The following is a 25,184-nucleotide window of genomic DNA, read 5'->3' on the forward strand; positions in this document are numbered from 1 at the left end:
CAGGACAGAGGCCAGGATTGGAAATGTTAATTTGGAAGCCAAGTCATAGAAACAACAGCTAAAACTGAAAGTGACAGTGATTATTAAAGCAAATGAGGAACAGTGGCCATGAAAAGAGATACGAAGAACATCTAGGTTCAGTTCAAGGAGGGGAAAAATAAAACAAACAAAAAAAAAACAGCAAATGATCTTTCAAATCTCATATCCTTTTCAATTCCTTTCTTTCAGAAATATGGAGATTAAATGCAAGGTAATGGGTGTAGGTGGCACCAGCAGTCATGGATATCAAGAAATGCCTCATGTTGGAGGTAAACTTGAAATGAGCTTTGAAGGTAGCTAGGAATTCTAAGAAGCAAAAATAAGGAAAGAATGGATTTCAGGCATGGGAGGCTAGTTATGCAAAGGCCTGGAGAGGGGGAAAGGAATGTTTTGTACAAGTTTCCACAGGTTAAGCCAATTTGGTTAGATGGTAGGGGAGGAGTATGTCTGGGAAGTATGAACTATAGCCACATTGGAAATGGTCTTAAAAGGTGAGTTGAGAAGTACGTATTTAATCTGAGAAGCAGTAGGGATCCTCTGGATGTTCTTGAACTGTGAAGTGACATGGCTGGAACTGTTCAAATCACATAACTTCTCTAGGTCTCACTTTCTACATCTGTAGTTTGAGGGCTTTGGACTAGAAGATAATTGAGGTTGCTTCTATTTTTAATCTATGATCCTTCTTGCCAAGTGATTGACAAAGATTAATATGACAAACAAGGATTCAAAGAAGGCATTTTTTTTAGTATATATATATATATATATATATATATTTTTAATAAATTTCTTTATTTATTTTTAGTTTACCACACACGGTTCTACATAGTTTTGAGTTCCAGTTTTTCTCCCCTCCCTCCCCCCTCCCTCCCCAAGACGGCATGGAGTCTCATATAACTGTCATGTATGACTTTGCATTGAATTAATTTATGCACTAGTCAAGTCGTGGAGAAGAATTTTGACCAATGGAATGAATCATGAGAAAGAAGATGCAGAACCAAAAAAAAAAAAACCCAAAAACAAAAACAAAAGAGAAGCAAAAAAGGTGAGCATGTAGTGTGCCTCAGTCTGTATTCAAACTTCGCAGTTCTTTCTCTGGATGAAGATAGCATTCTCCATCATGAGTCCCCTGGAGTTGTCCTTGCACCTTAGGTTGCTGCGAAGAGCGAAGTATGTCAGGGTTGGTCCTCACAGAATCCGTATATCTGTGGCTGTGCACAACGTTCTCCGGGCTCTGCTCCGCTCACTCAGCATTATGTCGTGTAGGTTTTTCCAGGTTGTTATGAAGTCTGCATCATCCCCATTTCTTATGGCACAATAGTATTCCATCACCTTCATATACCACAGCTTGTTCAGCCATTCCCCAATTGATGGGCATCCCTTTGATTTCCAATTCTTGGCTACCACAAAGAGAGCTGCTATAAATATTTTTGTACATATGGGTCCTTTTCCCACTTGTGTGATTTCTTTGGGATACAACCCTAGAAGTGGTATTGCTGGGTCAAAGGGTATGAACATTTCTATGGCCCTTTGGGCATAGTTCCAAACTGCTCTCCAAAATGGCTGGATCAGCTCACAACTCCACCAGCAATGCAACAATGTTCCAATTTCCCCACATCCTTTCCAGCATTTATCATTTTCCTGTTTTGTTATTTTAGCCAATCTGACAGGAGAGATGTGGTATCTAAGAGTTGTTTTGATTTGCGTTTCTCTAATCAGTAGTGATCCAGAGCATTTTTCCATATGCCTGTAGATGGCTTTAATTTCTTCCTCTGAAAACTGCCTGTTCATATCCTTTGACCATTTCTCAATTGGGGAATGGCTTGTATTCCTATATATTTGGCTCAGCTCCCTGTATAGTTTAGAGATGAGGCCTTTATCAGAGATACTAGTTGCAAAGATTTTCTCCCAATTTTCTGCTTCCCTCCTAATTCTTGTTGCATTGGCTTTTTTTGTACAAAAACATTTCAATTTGACATAATCAAAATTATCCATTTTGCATTTTGTAATGCTCTCTATCTCTTGTTGGGTCATGAATTCTTTACTTTTCCACAAATCTGATAAGTAAACTATTCCTTGCTTTCCCAAATTACTTAGAGTATCAACTTTTACTCCTAAATCATGAACCCATTTTGACTTTATTTTGGTATATGGTGTAAGATATTGGTCTATGCCCAGTTTTTTCCCTACCATTTTCCAATTTTCCCAACAGTTTTTGTGAAATAGTGAATTATTAGCCCAGAAGCTGGCCTCTTTGGGTTTATCAAAGAGTAGATTGCTAAACTTGTTGATTTCACCTACTTGTGTACCTATCCTATTCCACTGATCCACACCCCTGTTTCTTAACCAGTACCAGGCAGTTTTGATGACTGCTGCTGTGTAGTACAGTTTAATATCTGGTGTGGCTAAGCCACCATCTCTAGCATGTCTTTTCATTAATATCCTAGATACTCTAGACCTCTTGTTTTTCCAAATGAATTTTGTTATTATTTTGTCCAGCTCAGTAAAAAAAAATTTTGGTAGTTCGATTGGTATGGCACTGAATAGAGAGATTAATTTAGGTAAAATTGTCATTTTTATTATATTAGCTCAGCCTAACCATGAGCAAGTGATATTTCTCCATTTATTTAGATCTGATTTTATTCGTGTGAAAAGTGTTTCATAGTTATGTTCATATAGGCCCTGGGTTTGTCTTGGCAAATAGACTCCCAAATATTTTATAGTGCCTTCAGTAACTTTGAATGGAATTTCTCTTTCTATCTCTTGCTGTTGGGCTTTGTCAGTAATGTATAGGAATGCTGAGGATTTATGTGGGTTTATTTTATATCCTGCAACTTTGCTAAAGTTGTTTATTATTTCAAGTAGTTTTTTACTTGATTCTCTAGGATTCTCTAGATAAATCATCATATCATCTGCAAAAAGTGATAATTTAGTTTCTTCTTTTCCTATTCTAATTCCTTCAATTTCTTTTTCTTCTCTTATTGCTACAGCTAATGTTTCTAGTACCAAATTGAATAATAGGGGTGATAATGGACATCCTTGTTTCACCCCTGATCTTATTGGGAATGTATCTAGTTTATCCCCATTACAAATAATGCTTGTCGATGGTTTTAGGTAGATGCTATTTATAATTTTGAGGAAGGTTCCACTTATTCCTATGCTTTCTAGTGTTTTTAATAGGAATGGGTGTTGTACTTTGTCAAAGGCTTTTTCTGTGTCTATTGAGATGATCATATGGTTTCTGCTAGTTTTGTTGTTGATATGGTCAATTATGCTAATAGTTTTCCTAATATTGAACCAGCCTTGCATTCCTGGAATAAATCCTACCTGGTCATAGTGTATTATTCTCGTAATGAGTTGCTGCAATCTTTTTGCTAATATTTTATTTAAAATTTTTGCATCAATATTCATTAGAGAAATTGGTCTATAATTTTCTTTCTCTGTTTTAACTCTACCTGGTTTGGGTATTAGTACCATATTTGTGTCATAAAAAGAATTTGGTAGGACTCCTTCTTCACCTATTTTCCCAAATAGTCTACAAAGTATTGGAATTAGTTGTTCTTTAAATGTTTGATAGAATTCACGTGTAAAACCATCTGGCCCTGGAGATTTTTTCCTAGGGAGTTCATTGATGGCCTGCTCAATTTCTTTTTCTGATATAGGGTCATTAAGAAATTTCACTTCCTTCTCTGTTAGTCTGGGCAGTTTATGTTTTTGTAGATATTCATCCATATCTCTAAGGTTGTCAAATTTATGGGCATACAGTTGGGCAAAATAATTCCTAATTATTGTTTTGATTTCCTCTTCATTAGAGGTGACCTCACCCTTTTCATTTTTTATACTGGTAATTTGATTTTCTTCTTTCTTTTTTTTAATCAAATTGGCCAAAGGTTTATCAATTTTATTGGTTTTTTCATAAAACCAGCTCTTTGTTTTATTTATTAATTCAATAGTTTTCTTGGTTTCAATTTTATTAATCTCTCCTTTGATTTTCATTATTTCTAATTTGGTATTTAATTGGGGGTTTTCAATTTGCTCTTTTTCTAGCTTTTTCAGCTGTATGCCCAGATCATTGATCTCCTCTTTCCCTATTTTATTCATGTAGGCCTTTAGAGATATAAAACTTCCCCTAAGAACTGCTTTTGCTGCATCCCATAAGTTTTCGTATGTTGTTTCATTATTGTCATTCTCTTGAATGAAATTATTAATTGTTTCTCTGATTTGTTCTTTGGCCCACTCATTCTTTAGAATTAAATTATTTAGTTTCCAATTAGTTTTTAGCTTATTTTTCCATGGTACTTTATTAAAAATGATTCTTATTGCATCATGATCTGAAAAGGATGCATTGACTACTTCTGCTTTTCTGCACTGGATTGTGAGGTTTTTATGCCCTAGTACATGGTCAATTTTTGAGTATGTGCCATGTACTTTTGAGAAGAAAGTATATTCCTTTTTATCCCCATTCAGTTTTCTCCAGAGGTCTATCATATGTGTCTTTTCTAAAATTCTGTTTACCTCCTTAACTTTTTTCTTATTTATTTTGAGGTTAGATTTATCAAGTTCAGAAAGGGGGAGGTTGAGGTCTCCCAATATTATAGTTTTGCTGTCTATTTCTTCCTGTAACTCCCTTAACCTCTCCTCTAAGAATTTGTATGCCTTACCACTTGGCGCATATATGTTAAGCAATGATATTGCTTCATTGTTTATGGTGCCTTTTAGCAGGATATAATGTCCTTCCTTATCTCTTTTAATTAGATCTATCTTTACTTTTGCTTTGTCTGAGATTAGGATTGCTACACCTGCTTTTTTTACTTTAGCTGAGGCACAATATATTTTACTCCAGCCTTTTACCTTAACCCTATGTGTATCCCCCTGTTTCAGATGCGTTTCTTGTAAACAGCATATTGTAGGATTATGGTTTTTAATCCATTCTGCTATCTGCTTCTGTTTTGTGAGAATGTTCATCCCCTGCACGTTCAGGGTTATGATTTTTATCTGTGTCTTTTTCTCCATCCTAATTCCCCCTGTTTATGCTTTTATTTCTCCCTTTCCCCTTCTCCTCCTCAACAAAGTTTTGCTTTTGACCGCCGCTTTCCTCAGTTAACCCTCCCTCTTTATTCCCCTCCCTTATCTTACCGTTACCCACTTGCTACTTCTCCTCTTCCTTCTGCCCACCCCCCTCCCTTTTTCCCCCCTTACCCTCCCACTTCCCGTAGGACAAGTTAGATTTCTAAACTTATCAGAGTATATTATTCCCTTCTTGAACTAGATCAGATGACAGTAAAGCTCAAATACTGCTCTTCTCCCTCCCTTCTTTCCCTCTACTATAATATGTTTTTGTGCCACTTCCTTTGGTGTAATTTACCCTTTTCTACTACCTCCTTACCACTTCCCTCATAGCCCTCCCTTTATATCTCTTATTTATATTTTATATCTTTACATCAGTTAATTTATACAGGCATTCACAACCTCTGTATATCCCTTTCATTTGTCATAATAGTTGTACCATTCACAAGAATGACTTATATATGTATATATATATGTATATGTATATATATATATATATATATACCTATATATATATATATAAATACATAAAAACATACATAAGATGATATAATCCCACATAAAGATGTAAACAACCTGCCCTTATTGGTTAATAAGGTTTGTGGGGTTTTTCCCCCTGGTTACCTTTTTATGTCTCTCTTGAGTTTTGTATTTGGAGATCAAATTTTCCATTGAGTTCTGGCCTTTTCATCAGGAAGGTCTGGAATTCCCTTATTTCATTGAATGTCCATCACCTTGCCTGGAAAATTATGCTTAGTTTTGCTGGGTAGTTGATCCTTGGTTGTAGTCCCAGCTCCTTTGCCCTTCGGAATATCATATTCCAATTTCTCCTGTCTTTTAATGTAGAAGCTGAGAGATCCTGCGTGATCCTGACTGTAGTTCCACGATATTTGAATTGCTTCTTTTTGGCTGCTTGCAGTATTTTCTCCTTGAGGTTATAGCTCTGAAATTTGGCTATAATATTTCTTGGTGTTTTCAGTTTGGGATCTCTTTCAGGGGGTGATCGGTGAATTCTTTCAATGACTATTTTGCCCTCTGGTTCTAGGACCTCTGGGCAGTTGTCTTTGATAATTTCTTCGAAGATACTGTCAAGGCTCCTTTTTTCATTGTGGATTTCTGGTAGACCAATAACTCTCAAATTGTCTCTCCTGGATCTATTTTCCAGGTCAGTTGTTTTGCCAATCAGATATTTCATATTTTTTTCTATTTTTTCATTCTTTACATTTTGTTTTATTACTTCTTGATGCCTCATAGATTCATTAGCTTCCACTTGCTCAAGTCTAATTTTGAATGAGTTAATGTTTACATTTTGCTTTTGAGCCTACATTTTCAATTGGTTGATTTCGCCTCTCAGGGTGTCCTTTTCTCTCTCTAGATTCTGAATCTCCGTACCCATTTCGCCAATCTTATTCTTTAGGGACTTGATTTCATCAGTGGATTTTTTCTCCCTTTTTTCCATTTTTTCCATATTTTCTTTTAGCTCCCTAATTTGGTTTTTAAAATCCTCTTTTAGCTCTTCCAGCAGTGCTTTTTGGGCTGGAGACCAGTTCATATTAGCTTTTGAGGTATCTGATGTATCTACTGTGTCATTGCTATCCTCTTCTATGTTGATATTTTGATCCTGCCTGTCTCCATAAAAAGAATCTATTGTCCTCGGTTTTTTTGTGTTCTTCTTCATGTTGGTTTGCCTTTTGCTGGCTTTACAACGAATTTCTATCTGTGGGTCTCAGGGCTTTCTGTCCCAGCTTTCTTATTCTGGGGGTTGTGAGTCTAGAATTATAACCTTCAGTTTCCTGAGGTGTGGGGGAGGGGTCTGGCTCCCTGGCATCTCACTCCCTGTGGGTGCTCTCCAGCACTTGCTTTTCAGCAATGGTCTCAGCTGTTTGTTGTTTGAGCTGATGTCTGGCACTTCCCCTGGGGGAGCAAGGTTACCTCTGGGCTCCTGGCATTGACCCCTGCTGACTCTGCCCCTAAGGGACAAATGAACTTCTGCTATTTAACCACTGAAGCCCCACTGATTTCTGCTCAGTTCCAGCGTTCTTTTTTTTTTTTTTCCGAGGGATTCTCTGGGTGGGGAGGGGAGTGATTAGAGCCGTTTACCTGGCCATTGAGTCTTCCGGAAGTTCAAGAAGCCGAGTTCCTGAGTTTTGCAAGCGTCAGGCCTGGGTGTTTTCACGGCTGGTGGCGTTGCGCTGCCTCTTGTCGCTCCCACAGACTGCTGTCCTGTGTTGGGAGGCCTGGGAATCTCCGCCGGTTTCGGGCGCCCAGCTTTCTCCCCGTCTGTCTCCCACGTGGATTTCCCCGCTGGCCGCTTCCACTTTGGTCTGGAGCAGCTCCTCACCGAGCACTCTCCGAGCCTGCAGGTTCGTGTCTTCAGCCTTTCAGACTCTCCCGGCTTGAAAATTTGCCCCACGCAGACTGCTTGCGGTTTCTGACTCTCTCAAATGTGTTCAAATTCACTTTTTTACGGGAATCTGACAGACCTTGTGAGAGAGCTCCGGTAAGACGCTGCCTTCACGTGGCCATCTTGGCTCCGCCCCCCAAAGAAGGCATTTTTATAGATGGCTAGGATGCTGAAGGAGGAACTGGAAAGGCAAATGATATTTGGACTGGGCCTGAAAGGTAATTTTAGTATAATCTGATTGTATCAGCAGCATGATGCCGAAAGTAAGCTATATGCATTGAGACTAAAGGTTATATTTCAGGATCTGGAAGTTGAACAAAGAATGTACCAAAACATATTTATAATATATTTTGTTAGGGGGCCTTTAATTTCATAAATATTAATAGTTCCCAGTGAGAAACTCCCTCTACCAGTATAGATTGCTACATGTGAGTACAAATGTTCATACACTGATGATACTGGGATACACACACACATCTGTGGGTATGGGTGTGTATGTGTGTATATCCATATATGTACATGTGTATATATACACACATGTGCATATAGAAACAAAGGTTTGTCATATATAATATGTAAATGGGGATATATGTTTATAAGGATAAGTATATGTGAATATGTACATATATGCATATTGATATATTAGTATTTATATATTTAATATTAATATAGCAATATGTATTAACAGTTGTATATGTATGCATATCCTTACATATGATACAGATCTAGTATATTAATATTATACATTATTACATACTAATACACATTTACACATCTAAGGGAGAAGGAGAGTGCGGTAGTGACCCTATTAGTGGGTGGAGACTCTTGATTCCTCTATGACAGGGCTGTCCAAAATGCAGCCTGCAGTGTGATTTATGTGGCCCACCTACAATCATAGAAATTTACATAAATGCTTTAGTAAAGGAAGTCGAGCTACCGCAGAGCTCTCACTAAAATGGCAAATCAAAATATATGGTCTATTGTTTCAATAAAAAAATAAGGTTGGACAGCCCTGCTCTGTGATATATACTAGATGTCTGCACTTGATCAAAATACCCATCTTTTTCACCTCATAGTCAATGCTCTAACTCTCTCATTATGGAAAAGTTGTCCATCTTTGCTGGCAAAAGGAGTTCCTCACTGGAAGCTCTGTAAGCCGATGAAATAACAGGTCCCATCAAAATATAGACATACAATATTTTCAAATAACTTTTTAAATGAAAAGCATGTTTTTTTTTCTATTCATGAAGTCACTAGAACAGTGACCAATGAGGAAACACACAAGGCTTTGCTTGGGCTGATGAAATAAATAGAGGTGTGAGGCTTTTGTACAACAGGCACCATGACAGCAGCAAAAACATCTTGGGGAAAATGTCCCTTTGAGAAAAGCTTATTATGGCCAAGGTAGACTTCAAGGCTTAAACAGTTGCCTGTAGCACCTAAGAAATGCTGGGCTTATAAGAGTAGGGCAAAGCATGCTATAATTTAGAAGCCTATCCAGGAATTCACATAGAATGCCAGGGTTCATGCTGGACCAGGACAGGAAGGCTTGTGGCATCTCAGGAAGCATGAAATAAATGAACTACATAAAAACAGTACATCAATAACTCCATGAATCAGAAATCAAGGAAGATCTCTGTACCATTCTTTTCAAGCCTAGAGTAGTTTTCTGCTAATTGGCCTGACAATTCCTTCTTGAAATGATCTCACTCAGATCAGAAGGCCATCCGTTGTTATTTCCTGATATTCACTATCCACATCCATGAGCTTTTGAATGTGGTCATTGAGCCGAAATATAGAAGGTTAAATCACTCATTTTCATTACTATGCTCCCCCCCTCCCAATACAAATGTGACATTTCCATTTTGCACACTTCAACTCTTCTTAAATCATCTGTATAAAAACTTCAAAGCTTGATTGATGATGAATGAGCCATTGTCTCCTGAAGCACCGGTTCTCATTAGCCTTTAAAGTTTCAGCTTATTAATAATGGACCCAAAGGGCTGACCCAGTGGGGTAGCATCAATTCATTGTGCTCCCAGCTGAAAGGTCTGGGTGAGGAAAGACACCCGGGATCTCTGGACCAAGGCCATTCCAGAGATGATGTATTAAGAGTCACAGGTGGATGGTGTGAACTGTATTATTTTTGCATCATTATCTGCCAGCAGACTTTTTAGATGTGAGACAATGACAGTTAGGGATATACAGGATCTAAAGGAAGCCTAGTAAGTCTTCCAGAAGGATTGATCTTTAAAAAGAAGGGAGGGGCAATTTGTCTATCAAATTAGATCATTTGGCATAGTTGCATCTACATGACTGCCACCAAAGAAAATCAAGATAAAGACTGGTATCATCCTGGTTCCCTCCAAATACTATACCTGGCAATACTGGTATTTTCTATATCTAAGCTACAGGGCACAAGCAAAAATATTAGACAGACACTTGAGGTTAACATAGACATGTGCTGATTGAAAAGCAGTGGGTCATAGTAGAATTCTGGACCTAAAATCAGGATACCTGGGATCACATGCCGTCTCAAACACCAACTTTGTGATCATGGGCAACTCACTTTCTCAGCAACTCAATTTTTTCATCTATAAATTGGGGATGATAATACTTGAGCTATATATCCTAGATGGTTGTTGTGAGGAAGGGATAGATAGGCACTGGATATGGAACTTCACTGATAGAGAGAATTCCTAAAGGGGAAAAGTTCTATCAAAATAGGTGGGCATGTTCTCAGCAATTTATAATCTTAGCAAATTGCCTAGAATAGAGGTGTCAAATATAGACTATGGCTGGCCTGAACCAGATAAAAAGGTAGTTCTTGTCTGATTTCCCTGTGTTAATATATTAATAATAATAATTACGTATATACAGATATATATATATATATATATATATGTACACACACACACACACAAAAGTGTTCTTTTATAAGTTGATATGCAGCTGATGAGGATCCTTATGTATGGTTTAGTGGCCTAATTTCTTTTTGAGTATGACCCGACTGGCTTAGAGAAATGAAAAGTAAAATGATTTGCCAAGATTCATACAGACAGTAGGTACCAGAAGTGGATGTGAATCTAGGTCTTTCAGAATCTGAGGTCAGCTTTCTATTTGATCTCAAATGTGAATTATTATTATAATACTCATTTAGGTGGGGGAAAAGAGGAGAACTTTATTGTTGGTGTCAATCATTTAGAAAAAAAATGGACATCTTTAAAGCTCTCCAAACTTCAAATATATATGGTGCTTATCTATTCACAGAATAGTGACTTGGTGTACAGATTTAGGCACACATTTTTTAAGATACTCCCAAAGTACTAATCTGATTTTCTTGACGTTACATATTTATTCAAATGATTTTGGTTTTCTTTCTTTTTCAGTGGGCATGGGGGAGTGTGAGAAACAAAGAAGGTAGTTTTTTAATCAATTAATATAATTTAAAATTGATAAAAATTTAAATTATTCCTTAGATTTCAGGAGAGATGAAGGAATTTATAAATTTTTATGTGATTTCACATAGTGGTAGTGTGCTGGACTTGGAGTAGCTGAGACCAGGATTCAAATACTACCACCAACTGTATGACCCTTAACAAGTTACTTATCTGCATTCCTCAGTTTCCTCTTCAGTAAAATAGGGCAAACAATAGCATCTACTGTTAGGAGCCGAGTTGGAGCTGAGCCCTGCCCTCCTCCGATCTCCATGCCCAGGGGCCTGCTGAGATAAACTCAGGCCTCTGAGTTATGGGTGGAGCCAGGAGGAGGGGTCTCACCTTTGTTGCCTCCCTAGTGATTCCAGGTCTTTGCCTGGACCTGCTTGACCGCATGGAACTTCCGGCTCTCTGTCTGGGCTTGCCAGAGCACGTGGAGTTTCCGGTTCTTTGCCTGGACTGCCTGACCGCAGGGAGCTTCGGGTTAGCTCGGGAAGAGAAGGGGAGGAGAGTAGGCGGAGTCGGGGCGGTCCTAGGACCCAGGTGTATTGATTTTTACCTGTCCTTCACCCACGTAACCAAAGAATGTACCTACGTCACTAAAGATATAAAAGTGATGCTTGCTGAAATAATAAATGGAGTCATTCACCATCTTTCGGCTCCCGCCCCATTCATTGTCCGCAAGATCAGGTCCTTTGCTAGGCAAAGGCCTGGGGCTTGGGGGGAACCCAGAGTATAGTTGCGAGGCTTCGGGAGCCCGTAACAATCTACCTCACAGGAATGCTGAAAGTAACAAATGAAGAAATACAGATGTCTTTCAGACTTTAAAATGTTAGTTTTTATAATGAGGATAACATTTGTAAAACAACTTTTTTTACACCTTAACTCTAGCAAAATAATGAAGTTACTTTGTTCATCTATGAAGTCAGTCATATGAGAGAGCAAGAGGTTTTGGTTTAGAATTAAAAGGGAAAAAAATCTCAGTATTGTGTATATTACTCATTTGGTTTGAGCTATCTTATTATCGAAATGTCACTGATCTCCTTAATGGGCAGCCATCTCTGCCCAAATTCACTGCAATAATCAGTGCTCAAAAAGAAATGAGGAATGCTAAAGAAGTCATTTCAATTTACATGGTCATTTCTTTTTCCCATAAAGCCAAAGGAAAGGAAAATCAAAAGGGGAAAATGAGTCAAATACCTAACTTAAAAAAAATGAAAAAGTTATGGCCCAGAAGCTTCGGGTTTTCTTTCAAATGGCACTTTGCAAACATTATAAAGAGAGCTTTTAAGGAAATATTTGCAGGTGGAAATGTGATACAGAATTGCTTTTTTTTTAAACAAAAGAACTCAGAATTAAGCAGTATACAGCGTTGTGTCTATTAGAGTTAGCTAATTGTTTGAAAACAAAGTTTATATGAAAAATTATAATTACTGGGAAATTAATTTGACTTTTGCCATGTGGAGAACTTGTTAACAAATTAAATTCATTGTCTATTCCCTTTATAATAAATATTACCAAATTAAGCCTCAAAAAACAAATGTCATTAATGTGGTATTTGGCACAGCATAGGTATTTAATAAATGTTTGGTGAATTCAATTGTGCTGTCAAACATTATACTGCAGTGGGTTTCTTTTTGTAGCCATTGACATCTTTGAAGGTATTTTCTCTGTCACCTTTGGGAGGGGAAGAGTAGGAAGGTATTTTCAGTTTTTCTTCTCCAATCCATTTTTCCCACAAATGTCTAAGTCATTTTCCTAATGAATTCAAGCTCAATAATTTTCTATGGCTCCTCATTGATTCTAGGATAACATACAAACTCCATTTGATACCCTTCATGATCTGACTCCTGACTATCTTTCTAGGTTTATTGCAAAAATAAATAAATAAATGAAAGTTATACTTTCACACACTCTGTGTTCTAGCCAGACTATTCCCCCAAAACTGCCATTCTGTCTCCTGCCTCTATTCTTTGCACATATCACCTCCTTCCCTGCCCTTTGACTGAAATATACTCTCTTCTTACACTCCCTTTTTATCTCTTTTTTTCTTCAGAGCTCATCAAAGGAGCTTTAAAACCAGTACTGATCCCCCTAATTGTTAGTGATCTCTCCTTCCTCAAATTATCATGTATGTACTTAACTTGTGACATACTGTGCCCCTTTTCTTCCCTCCCCCCACAACTTAAGCTTTTTGTCAGCCCTGGGCCATGTACATAGTAGAAGCTTAAAACAATCAGGTTGGTTTGGATTAGATTGGATTGGATTTCTGTAACAAGAAAGACTTTATATATTTAGCTGTAACATTGAACAAGAGAAAAGCTGACCATTGGCTGTAATCCACATACAGATTAGAGGAGCTAGTCTGTAGGACAGAGACAAAGGGAAAAAAAGTAAACAAATAAACAAAAAATAATCATGAATTGCCCACAGTTATGTACAAATGATTATATATCTCCTAGATCAGAATTGCTAACAGATGCTAGGTTTAGTATCCTGGGCATCATAAAAATATCACTATTGTGTTTTTCATTTAAATTTTATCAACTAAGATTATACTCTATTTTTTATTATATAATTTTTAAGCTCTTTCCATGTAAAAGTCAAGCTTTGGAATCCCCTATTTCTAGGAAATGAGTATCATCCCTAGCCCGGTTCACAGGGCTGGAGCAAAAGGGTTTTTGTAAGATTATTTCATACAAATATAATCTGATTTTAAGTACTTTTAGATAGACAGTTGGAGATGATACCATAGATGATGATTTTCTCTGGAGCATCTTCTTTTATATTTAATACATATTTATCTTTAAATTATTCTTATATTTACTCTAAGTGTGACATCTATAAATTTTAAATGCTACAACCACAGAGCTTTTGCCTTCACATAATTTAGGGGGGGAAACCTACTTCGATATATAGACTAAAGAAGAAAAAAATCACCTTTTATTTTATTCATAGTAGTCATATTTGTGTTTTTCATCATAATAAGGAGTGATTTTTTAGGGCAAGTGAGCATCTGAAAATGGCTTACATGAGTTTTTTACAATTCTTATATCAAAACCAAGTATGGAATATTGATGTAAGGATCCATTTCCAAAATCTCTCTTGCATCTCCCTTGAACTTCAGTAAGGATTTTGTGGTTAAAGTCATGGGGGGAAATGGATGAGGTTCTAAGTTGTAAGTCAAAATATCATTCCAAGTCCCATACCTATAACCTTTCCAATGACTGTTTGAGAAAGAGTCCAGTCTCTTGAAAGATTTGTGGTAATTTATACCTTAGAAACTAAGTCATAGGATCATAAATCTTGGGAGGGAAGGGATTTCTCAGGCTATCCAGTCCATTACTCTAATTTTACAGATGAGGGTATTGAAGAACAAGGCATCACCTGGGTAACAGAGTGGAAAAGCTTGGATTCAAATTCAGGTTATCTGACACAAAATTGCAATGTGCTCTTTATTGTGCTATGCTGTCTGCAGATGTGAAGGCCTGAGTTCAAATTCTGCCTCACATACTAGCCAGTTCTATAAACTTTGACAAATTGTATAACCTCTCCCATCCTCAGATTCTGCTTCTGTAAAATGGAAATGATAGCATACAGTTGTGGGGGATCAGATGAGATAACATACATGAAATATTTTGTAAACCTTTAAAGTCTACATAAATACAGGCTCTTATTATCATGATAATATGCATCTCTTTGCCCTATACACTCAGAGAATACCCCCCTAAATGTGTTTGTGGGTGACAAGATGACTATTATGACTGAGAACTATTTGGAAAAGAGTTCACCGTTGGTTATAAAGGATCAATATAGTTCAGCCAAGGCTAGCCTTTGACAAAAATGAAAAACAAGCCAACTTTTGTGCTCAGGATACCAAAATGTTGCTTTGGGGGAGAGAGCATGTGTAGGGATATGGAGTATTTGAGGTAAGTGGTAGAGTTTACTTGGGGATGTAGCTGTTCTGCCTCTGGTGACTTCTTTGTTAATAATTCTTACTAACTTGATGCTAAGCTCAGCTGTTATTACACGTTTAAGGAATATAGATGCTCCAGGGACGTGTGTATTTTGGGGCTTTGAGATATCCTAGGTAAAGTTGCGTCTTTCCATTTTCATGGCTCCTGACCACCCCAGAAGCCCAGTGCTACCCAGAATCCTTCGGTTTAGAGAGAAAAGCTATTTAGTAAACTCATCCACACTAAGATATTGGTGTTTAATCAGATGACCTATTCAGAGTATTTACATTCTGAAAGATGATATGTTTAGAGAATAGGGTTTGTTTGCAGAGACTTGTTTCTAACAGACATTTTAGACATGAGGTTGGTGTAAAGGGAAAAGAAAACTTATCCAAGGTCACACAGATTATAAAAAAGCAAAACCTTCATCAACTCCATCCCCTTGAGTATAATTTTGAGGCAGAGTTTCCTTTGGGATACCCTCCCATTCATATCAGATGGATAATTACTTATCATTCATATGTTGGTTTGAAAAGAGTTCTCTCTAGGATCATCTTCAATGGACTTTTATAAACTCATTTTCTTTCTATTCATTAAGGATAATCAATATTACACAAAGTGTTTTCATATTAGAAAATAAGATTAAAATATAATTAAATTTAAAGTAAAATACAGCTTTTGAATTGTAAAGTCAACACTCCAAGCAGGCTGTATTTATTTAGGACACTAGAAAGTACCTTCCCTATGCCAGCCTTATGAAGTAGATTGTGGAATTACTATTCACTCCCATTTCAGAGACAAGGAACTTGAGGTAAAGTGACTTCCCCAGTGTCACACACCTGCTGTATGCATTACTTCTGATCTTTTCTGCCAATATTTTTCTCTTTATGTTGCATAAATTAGGATACATTTCATTTAGAGAAAATAAAGACTGTATGTTGTTAGTGTTTAGAAAAGACCAAAGAGAGGTTACCTGATCTTAGAAATAATTATCATTGGTGAATAAAGAACTTTTATAAGTAGCATCCTCAATATTGTTTATAAAAGCCAAACAAGGTAGACTTTTGCCATATGAGCTGTTAGGTTCTCCAGGGGTGGGGGATCTGCGGCCTTGAGGCCACACATGGCCTTCTAGATCCTTGGGTGTGGTCTTTTGACTGAGTCCAAGTTTTACAGAACAAATCCTTTTATTGAAGGGATTTGTGCTGTGAAGTTTGGATTTAGGCAAAGGGCTGCACTTGAGGACCTAGAGGACCACATGTGGCCTTGAGGCTGCAGGTTCTCCCCTGCCCTGTATCTAGGCCATTTGACCCTTAGTAGGTCTGAATCCAAACATAATGAACTGTGTCATAATGGAGTTTTAATGAATTTTTCTTCCTATTCCTGTTAGAAACAGCTGGTGAAGCCATTGACTCCACCTGACGAAATTTTCAAAAGCCATTTAACTATTCTGTAATTAGATATTTTTTGGTTTTCCAATGATTACAAGCTTCTGGGCCTTTGAAGTTTTGCGTTTAATGGAAGTTGTGCAGCTCCCATTTAATATAGTGAGTGTTGCATGGTTATATTAGCTTTGTGCTAGTGACAATCATGCTATAGCATTTCCCCAAACTTTTCCCCCCAAATTCAACAAATTAATATAAAATCCTTGTTTTTCATTTCTACAGAAATCTTAAATGGAGGAGTATATGTTGACCAGAACAAATTCCTCTGTTATGCAGACACCATTCATTGGCAGGATATTGTTCGCAATCCGTGGCCTTCTAATTTTACACTGGTTTCAACCAATGGTAGCTCAGGATGTAAGTATTATCATTTTTTCTACTTTATGAGAATTTTTTTGCAACATAAAACAGCTGAAATCTACAATTTTTCATAGTAACTTAAAAAGATATGTTGTATGTTTTTAATGTTCTTTGCGAAACTTATAGGTAGGAATCACAAAGTGACCTTCCTTAATTCTGTGTTTTACCTGTGGTTTCCACTTCCCCTTTCCCACTGACCCCTTTCAGAACTATGCTTACTTCTTCGTATTCATGAATACTCTCTTCCTCCCATTCTCCCTCCTTTCTCCTTACCCACATAAAATTACTTCTTACAAAGGCCAAATCCCTTCCTTCAATGGTTTCTAATCCCACTGTTTATTACTGAAGTATATGACTTCAGTTTCTTGTCAGGCTTGTACAAGTGAGAAATACGAGAGCAAGTGAATGAAAATGACTTCCTTTATATACTACAAATCACTAATTATGTTAGACTGAAAACTTGTTCCTAGACTTTAATTCACAAAACAAAACAACCAGAATGGAAGCCTTATGAGAGTAAGAATCATGTTTTTGCCATTCTTTGTATCCCAAGAGCTTAGCATAGTGCCTAACACATGTTTAGCTTTTAATACGTGCTTGTTGACTGTCGGGCTCATTAGAAAATTGTGAAAGCATTTCGGATCTCACAGAAAGGACACCACCCTTATATAGGACTCACAGATTTCAATGGCTGGCCCCATAACTTGTCTTATTTTTTCACCTTTAAAGTAGTCCCTGAATTTCATTTCAGTTATAGTACATATCAGCTTTTTACTATGTTATATGCCTTAAAAAAAATCTTAACTCTCATCAAAGCCTTTGGGAAAAAATGTTCTATCTAGATTCAATTCCATCTTCATAAAATGGACTATGTTCTCCCCACATTTATTACTACTGACATTTGTATGAAAACAGCATCTTTGTCAAGGGATAATCTGGGTTTTATATTTTTCATCTGCTATTATATATTCCCCATCTGAAATCATAACTGTCCTTCTATGGTTCTATAATTATTTATCGTAGTGGTGATTATATTACAAGCAGAGGATTATGACTTTTTATAAGACATCATCTGCCAGGGGACAATGATTATATATTTTGACAGGCTTCAGTATTGTAATAGGAACACAAATGAACACATTTTATCAAAAGTGACAGCTGGTATTGCATGTATACATACGTATGTACATACATACATACAAGTGTAAGTATATTTCAAACAAAGCCTAGGATTTTAAAAAAATAAAACAACGATTTTCATGACACCTTTTAGCAGAGGTTTGTATCAAAGTTTCATCTTTATAGACAATTCTAGTTTGCTGAAGATTAAATGTGTGTATGAATATTATATACACACATACACACATATATACACATACATATACACATATGTATATACATACATGTATACACATACATATAGTGAATTCCTGTTTTGAAATATTGAAGTGAATTAGAGTGAACCTGTTCACTCTACAGGAGAAGACAAAATCATTTGCTCCTCTTACTCTTTGGCTCCTGAAGGAGATGTTGGAGATTTAGAAAAGCCCTCCCCCAACTCCCCCCACCCCACTTTTAAATATCTGAGTGAGAAGGCAGATTGGCTGGATGAAAGGATTGGACTGTTGCTTTCCAAATAATCAGACTGGCCTGGAATGCTTGAATGAGATCAAGCAGGAGTGAAGTCTAAACCCTGAGCCAAGAGGGAAAGATGCCCACCAGCCTCTCAGGTTTTGAAGCCATAGAGGTCTGAGGGGTTTGTTGAACTATCACAGATGGTATCCCTTTTGTGTTAATCTCCTTTTGAGGGCAAATTTGGATGGTTGTGCCTACAATTAGACAACTGTGGCTGCAATTTTTTGCATGCAAATAATTGCAGGTGCAAAAATTGCAAATGCAAAGTGGATGTCATGGTCAATAGTCCTTTAAAAATTAACTTGCCAAATGTTTCTCAAAGCTTTATTCTTTAAATAGCTGTTAAGTATCTTTACCTCCTGGCATGTTATATGCCCTGAACAGCATCATATGCATAAATAATGAAATTGTACTGATGCACATTTAGAAAAATCAAACGAGTTCAGGTTATATTTTCATTCATTAGGGGTGTCTCATTATTTAAACCAATTGATGGTGAGGTGATATTTACAGCAGGAGACTGCATTGCTTATTCTGTTTAAGTCTAATAAATTATATGTAAGCTACTAAATTGATTTATTGCAAATACTTAAAAATTTCTGAATATTCAATTCTATGAGAATATCAAAATACAGCAGTATCTTCTGGTTGTCACATATTTAGATCTTCTTACACTCAAAAATATGTTGATGTGTTTAGTTATTATTTTAAGCTATCATCAGACGGATAAAAATGGGTGTAATTCATCTTGTGATCCAATTCATGGGGTCTTAGGAAAGTTAAAGTTCACACATTTCAACAGGAAAAAAATGAAGTCAGGAATGCCTGTGTTTTTTAAAACACCTTCCCTATCTTGCCACAAAATATTCAGCTGTGCCTAAGCAAGAATCAGAGTTCTAGGCTGGATAGATTGAGTATGGCACAACCGATGAGGTATATCTTATAATCACTTGTTTATAATAGAGGACCTTTATTTGTATTAAGAGAACACTTCATTGAATTTACCATCTTGCTCTAGATATGCATCATCTCCATTTTAATGCATGTATTTCAGTTCATTAATATATTCATTAAATACATGCATATACACAAAGAGACAAAACTTGAGTATTTTATTTTTCCTGGTGCGTCTAGCTAAATAACAGGTTGCATGCAAAACATATGCTAAGAGGAAACTACTAAACTCCTCCGAAAATTCTTTACAGAACGTGTCTGGGAATAAAAAAAAACGTATTCTAGCATCGTGCTTACAAGCATATTTCTTTTAAGTTGGCTTTTTAAAGGCAAGTTTTTTTATGTTTTAAAGATTATTTTCTTTTTAAATTTTGAGTTCCAAGTTCTTTCCACCCTCCCATGTCTTTCTCCACTCACTGAGAAAGCAAGCAGTATGATATCAACTATTCATGTGAAATCATACAAAATAAATGTCCATATTAGCCATATTTTTAAAAAGCAAGAAAAATAATAAAGAGAGAAAATTTTATTTCAATTCACACTCAGAGTTCACCAGTTCTCTCTCTGGAAGTAGATTGCATTTTTTTATCCTTAGTCCTTTGGAATTATGTTGGATCATTGTATTGATCACAGTAGCCAAATCTTCCACAGTTGATCATCATTACAACATTGCTGTTACTATACATAATGATCTTCCAGTTCTCACTTCACTTTACATCACTTCAGATAGGTCTTGCCATGCTTTTTCAGATGCAACCCCTTCATCATGTTTCATAGCATTGTTGTACTCTATCACCATCATATGCCGCAACTTTTTCAAGCATTCCCCAATTGATGAGCATTCCCTTTATTTCCAATTCTTTGCCACCACAAAAAGAGCTGCTATAAATATTTTTGTACATATAGGTTCTTTTCTTATTTCTTTGATCTCTTTGGGATACAGGTCTAGTGGTGGTATTGCTGGGTGAAAAGGTATGTGCAATTTTATAGCTTTTTGAGCATTGTTCCAATTTTTCCTCCGGAATGGTTGGACCAGTTCATGATGCCACCAATAGTTCATAAGCCTACCTATTTTTCCTTTATCTCCTCCAGGATTTGTCATTTCTGGTAGGTGTGAGGTGATACTTCAGAGTTGTTTTAAATTGCGTTTCTCTAATCAATAGTGATTCAGAACTTTTTATATGACTATAGTTAGCTTTGATTTCTAAATAAAATGTCTGCTTATATATTTTGATCATTTACCAGTTAGACAATGGCTCTTATTTTTATAAATTTGACTCAGTTCTACATTCAGTATATATTCGAGAAATGAGGCTCATATTAGGAAAAATGCGCTGTACCAATTTTTGGCATTACTTCATAGTGAAATGTAGTTTACCTTATTGTGTCTTTTAATTAGATCCATTTTTGCCTTTCTATTGTCTGAGAATATATTTTCAAACCCTGCCCTTTTTACTTCACCTGAAGCATATTAGATTCTGCTCCAAACTGTGTTTGTCTTCTTGTAAACAGCATTTTGTTGGATTCTGGTTTCTAATCCATTCTGTTTTCTGCTTCCATTTTATAGGTTAACTCATCCCATTCACATTCATAGATATAATTGCTAACTGTGTATTTCACTTCATCTGATTATGTTCTGTTTCTTCTTCTCCCTCTCTTTTTGTTCTTTCTCCCTTCAAAAGTCTATTTTGCTTCTAACCACTGCCTCTCTTAATCTGCCTTCCATTTTATCATCCTCCCCCTTTCTCTTATCCCCTTTTCCTCCTATTTCATTATTGGGTAAGTCACATTTCTATACATAACCAAGCTTGTGTATACATGTATATGTGTATGTGTGTGTGTGTGTGTGTGTGTGTATATATATATATGTATGTGTGTGTATATGTATGTGTATATATATGTATATATGTGTGTATGTATATATACATATATGTATGTATACATATGTGTGTATAGATATGTGTGTGTGTGTATACTTCCTTCTTTGAACCAATTACAACAAGAGTGAGGTTCAAGCATTGCCTGCCACCCCACCCTCTTTTCCCCCTCCATTGTAAAAGTTCTTCCTGTAAAACCTCTTTTATGTGAGAAAAAATTTCCCATCTACCTCTTCCAACTCTCAATACATCTTTCTCAAGTCTTTTTTTTTAAAATCATTCCAACATTATCGACTCACATCTATGCTGACTATGTAAACTCCTTTTAACAGCCCTAATAATGATAAAGTTCTTAGAAATTTCATGTATCATATTCACATCAAGAATGTAAAAAGTTTAATTTTGAGTCCCTTATGATTACTCTTTCATGTTTATCTTTTTATTTTTCCCTTGAGTCTTGTATTTGAATTTCAGATTTTCTATTCAGCTCTGCTTCTTTCCTTAGGAATTCTTGAAAGTCCTCTATTTTATTAAAGATTCATTTTCCCTAGAAGGATTGGCACTCAGGCTAATTAAGCCCAATTTTTGGTTGCAATCTTAGCTCCTTTGCCTTCTGGAATATGATATTCCAAGCTCTTCACTCATTAATATGGAAACTGCTAAATTTGGTGTAATCTTTATGGTGGCTCCACGATATTTGAATAGTTCATTTCTGTTTCCTTGAAGTATTTTCTCCTAGACCTGGGATCTCTGGAATTTGGCTATAATATTCCTCAAAGTTTTCATTTAGGTACCCCTTTCAGGAGGTGATCAGTAGATTCTTTCATTTTCTGTTTTACCCTCTGGATCTAAGATACTGGGAAGTTTTCCTTGATAATTTCTTGAAATAAGGTGTCTAGGCTCTTTTGTTGATAATGGCTTTTAAGTAGTTCAATAATTCTTAAATTATTTCTTTTCAGTGTATCGTCCAGATCAGTTGATTTTCCAATGACACATTTCACATTTTCTTGTTTTTTCATTCCTTTTATTTTGTTTTGTTGTGTTTTGGTGTTTCATGGCCTTGTTACCTCCCACTCACCAAATTTTAATTTTTAAGGAATTATTTCCCTCAGTGAGATTATGTATCTTCCTCCCTCCAATTTGTCCAATTCTTCTTTTTAATAAGTTCTTTTCTTCAGTAAAATTTTATACCTTTTTTTTATTTGGTATGTTGTGTTTCTTGAGGAGCTCTTTTCTTCATTTCATTTTTGTGATTCTTTTACCTCTGTATGAACTTTGTTTTTAAGATGTTATTTTCTTCACTATTTTTGTGCCTCTTTTACCAAGCAGTTAATTTTCTTGCATCATTTTCATTATTTTTTCCAATATTTTCCTCTACCGCTCATCTCTTTCTTTAACTCTCTCAGGAACTCTTCTTGGGTCCAATTAGCATTTTTTGAGATTTTGTTTTCATGTTGTTATCTTCTTCGGAGTTTATGTCTTGCTCTTCCCTGCCACCATAGTAGTCACTTTTTATGGTCAAATTCTTTTGTTGTTGTTGTTGTTTTGTCATTTTTCCAGCCTATATCTTGACTTTGCAATTTGTTAAGGTTGGACTCTGCTCACTTCAGGCTGTGAAGGCGCTGTTCCAGGCTTCATGTTTTTGTTTATTTTTTTTGTTTTGTTTTGTTTAGTTTAGTTTTTGCAGCTGTCTTCAGAGCTAGTTTGAGGGTCTGCAAGTTTTTGGTGTTTCCAAGGTAGTGTGATCCTGGGAGAGGTATGGCCACTGTTCTCCTGATCTGAGCTCTGGTCTTTATCCAGGAAGGGTCCCTGATCTCCTGCAGCCACAAACTCTACTGATTTCTTATCCTTGAAACTATGACCAGGGCCTTACTGTCTTGTGACCAACCCACAGTGCTTCTCTCCACCGTGGAACTGTCACCCAGAACTGTAGGCTAGAACTTCATATGGGCAATAGAATTGCCAATCAGTACTGACCATACCCAGTTCTAACAACCATCCGCTATAACCTCTTTCTGACTAGCTGTTTGATCTCCTTACCATCTTTGGGCTGAGAGCTCACAAAACTGCTGCTGCTGCTGCTATGGCTGCTGTACCACATGTACGGTCTGGACAGACTTCCACCCTGGTGTCACAGACTTCTTAAGTCAATTTCTTTTTCTTTTCTTGTTATTTATTTATTTATTTAATATTTTTAGTTTTCAGCATTAATTTTCACAAGAGTTTGAATTACAAATTTTCTCCCCATTTCTACCCTCCTCCCACTCAAGGATGGCATATATTCTGATTGCCCCATTACCCAGTCAATCCTCCTTTCTGTCACCCCACTTCCTCCCATCCCCCTTTCCCTTACTTTCTTGTAGGGCAAGATAAATTTTTATGCCCCATTGCTTGTATATCTTACTTCCTAGTTGCATGTAAAAACTTTTTTTTGAATGTCTGCTTTTAAAACTTTGAGTTCCAAATTCTCTCCCCTCTTCCTTCCCCACCCACCCTCCCTAAGAAGGCAAGCAATTCAACATTACTCATGTTGTGAAAACTAACTATATTTTGCTCTTTTCCTATCTTATACATATATATATGTATGTATATATATAAATGGATATGTATATATATACATACATACATATATATATGTGTGTGTGTGTGTGTATATATATATATATATATATATATATATATATATATATATATGGATATATACACGTATATATGTATATTCCCTTCAGCTACCCCAATACTGAAGTCTCATGAATTATACACATCATCTTCCCATGTAGGAATATAAACAAAACAGTTCAACTTTAGTAAGTCCCTTATGATTTCTCTTTCTTGATTACCTTTCCATGCTTCTCTTGATTCTTGTGTTTGAAAGTCAAATTTTCTATTCAGCTCTGGTCTTTTCACTGAGAAAGCTTGAAAGTCCTCTATTTTATTGAAAACCCATATTTTGCCTTGGAGCATGATACTCAGTTTTGCTGGATAGGTGATTCTTGGTTTTAATCCTAGCTCCATTGACCTCCGGAATATCATATTTCAAGCTCTTTGATCCCATAATGTAGAAGCTGCTAGATTTTGTGTTATCCTGATTCTGTTTCCACAATACTCAAATTGTTTCTTTCTGGCTGCTTGCAATATTTTCTCCTTGATCTGGGAGCTCTGGAATTTGGTGACAATATTCCTAGGAGTTTTCTTTTGGGATCTTTTTCAGGAGGTGATCAGTGGATTCTTTCAATTTCTATTTTACCCTCTGGTTCTGGAATATTAGGGCAGTTCTCCTTGATAATTTCTTGAAAGATGATATCTAGGCTCTTTTTTCAATCATGACTTTCAGGTAGTCCAATAATCTATTCTCTAGGTCAATGGTTTTTCCAATGAGATATTTCACATTGTCTTCTATTTTTTCATTCCTTTGGTTCTGTTCTATAATATCTTGATTTCTCATAAAGTCACTAACTTCCACTTGCTCTAGTCTAATTTTTAAGGTAGTATTTTCTTCAGTAGTCTTTTGGACCTCCTGTTCCACTTGGCTAATTATGCCTTTCAAGGCATTCTTCTCCTCATTGGCTTTTTGGAGCTCTTTTGCCCTTTGAGTTAGTCTATTTTTAAAGTGTCATTTTCTTAAATATTTTTTTAGGTCTCTTTTAGCAAGTCATTGACTTCTTTTTCATGGTTTTCTCACATCACTCTCATTTCTCTTCCCAATTTTTCCTCTACTTCTCTAACTTGCTTTTCCACATCCTTTTTGAGCTCTTCCATGGCCTGAGGCCAGTTCATCTTTTTCTTGGAGGCTTTTGATGTAGGCTCCTTGACTTTGTTGACTTCTTCTGGCTGTATGTTTTGGTCTTCTTTGTCACCAAAAAAAGATTCCAGAGTCTGAGTCTGAATCTGAGACTGTTTTCGCTGCCTGGCCATGTTCCCAGCCAACTACTTGACCCTTGAGATTTTTGTCAGGGTATGATGGCTTATAGAGTAGAGAGTACTTTGTCCCAAGCTTGAGAGTTTGCACTGTT

At 36.4% G+C, this 25,184-nt stretch overlaps 1 protein-coding gene across 1 annotated transcript in view; it reads left to right on the forward strand.

Annotated features, from left to right (window-relative positions):
- The first annotated feature begins 253 nt into the window (after positions 1-253).
- The window catches only part of LOC118847131 (receptor tyrosine-protein kinase erbB-4), a 275,926-nt gene continuing 250,995 nt past the window's right edge, over positions 254-25,184 (forward strand). The window contains exons 1-2 of the mRNA XM_036755723.1: positions 254-308; positions 16,568-16,702. Of these exons, the coding sequence (XP_036611618.1) occupies positions 254-308; positions 16,568-16,702 (190 nt within the window). The remainder of the gene's footprint in view (positions 309-16,567; positions 16,703-25,184) is intronic.

Source organism: Trichosurus vulpecula, chromosome 4, assembly GCF_011100635.1.
Source record: "Trichosurus vulpecula isolate mTriVul1 chromosome 4, mTriVul1.pri, whole genome shotgun sequence".
Classification (NCBI taxonomy): Eukaryota; Metazoa; Chordata; class Mammalia; order Diprotodontia; family Phalangeridae; genus Trichosurus; species Trichosurus vulpecula.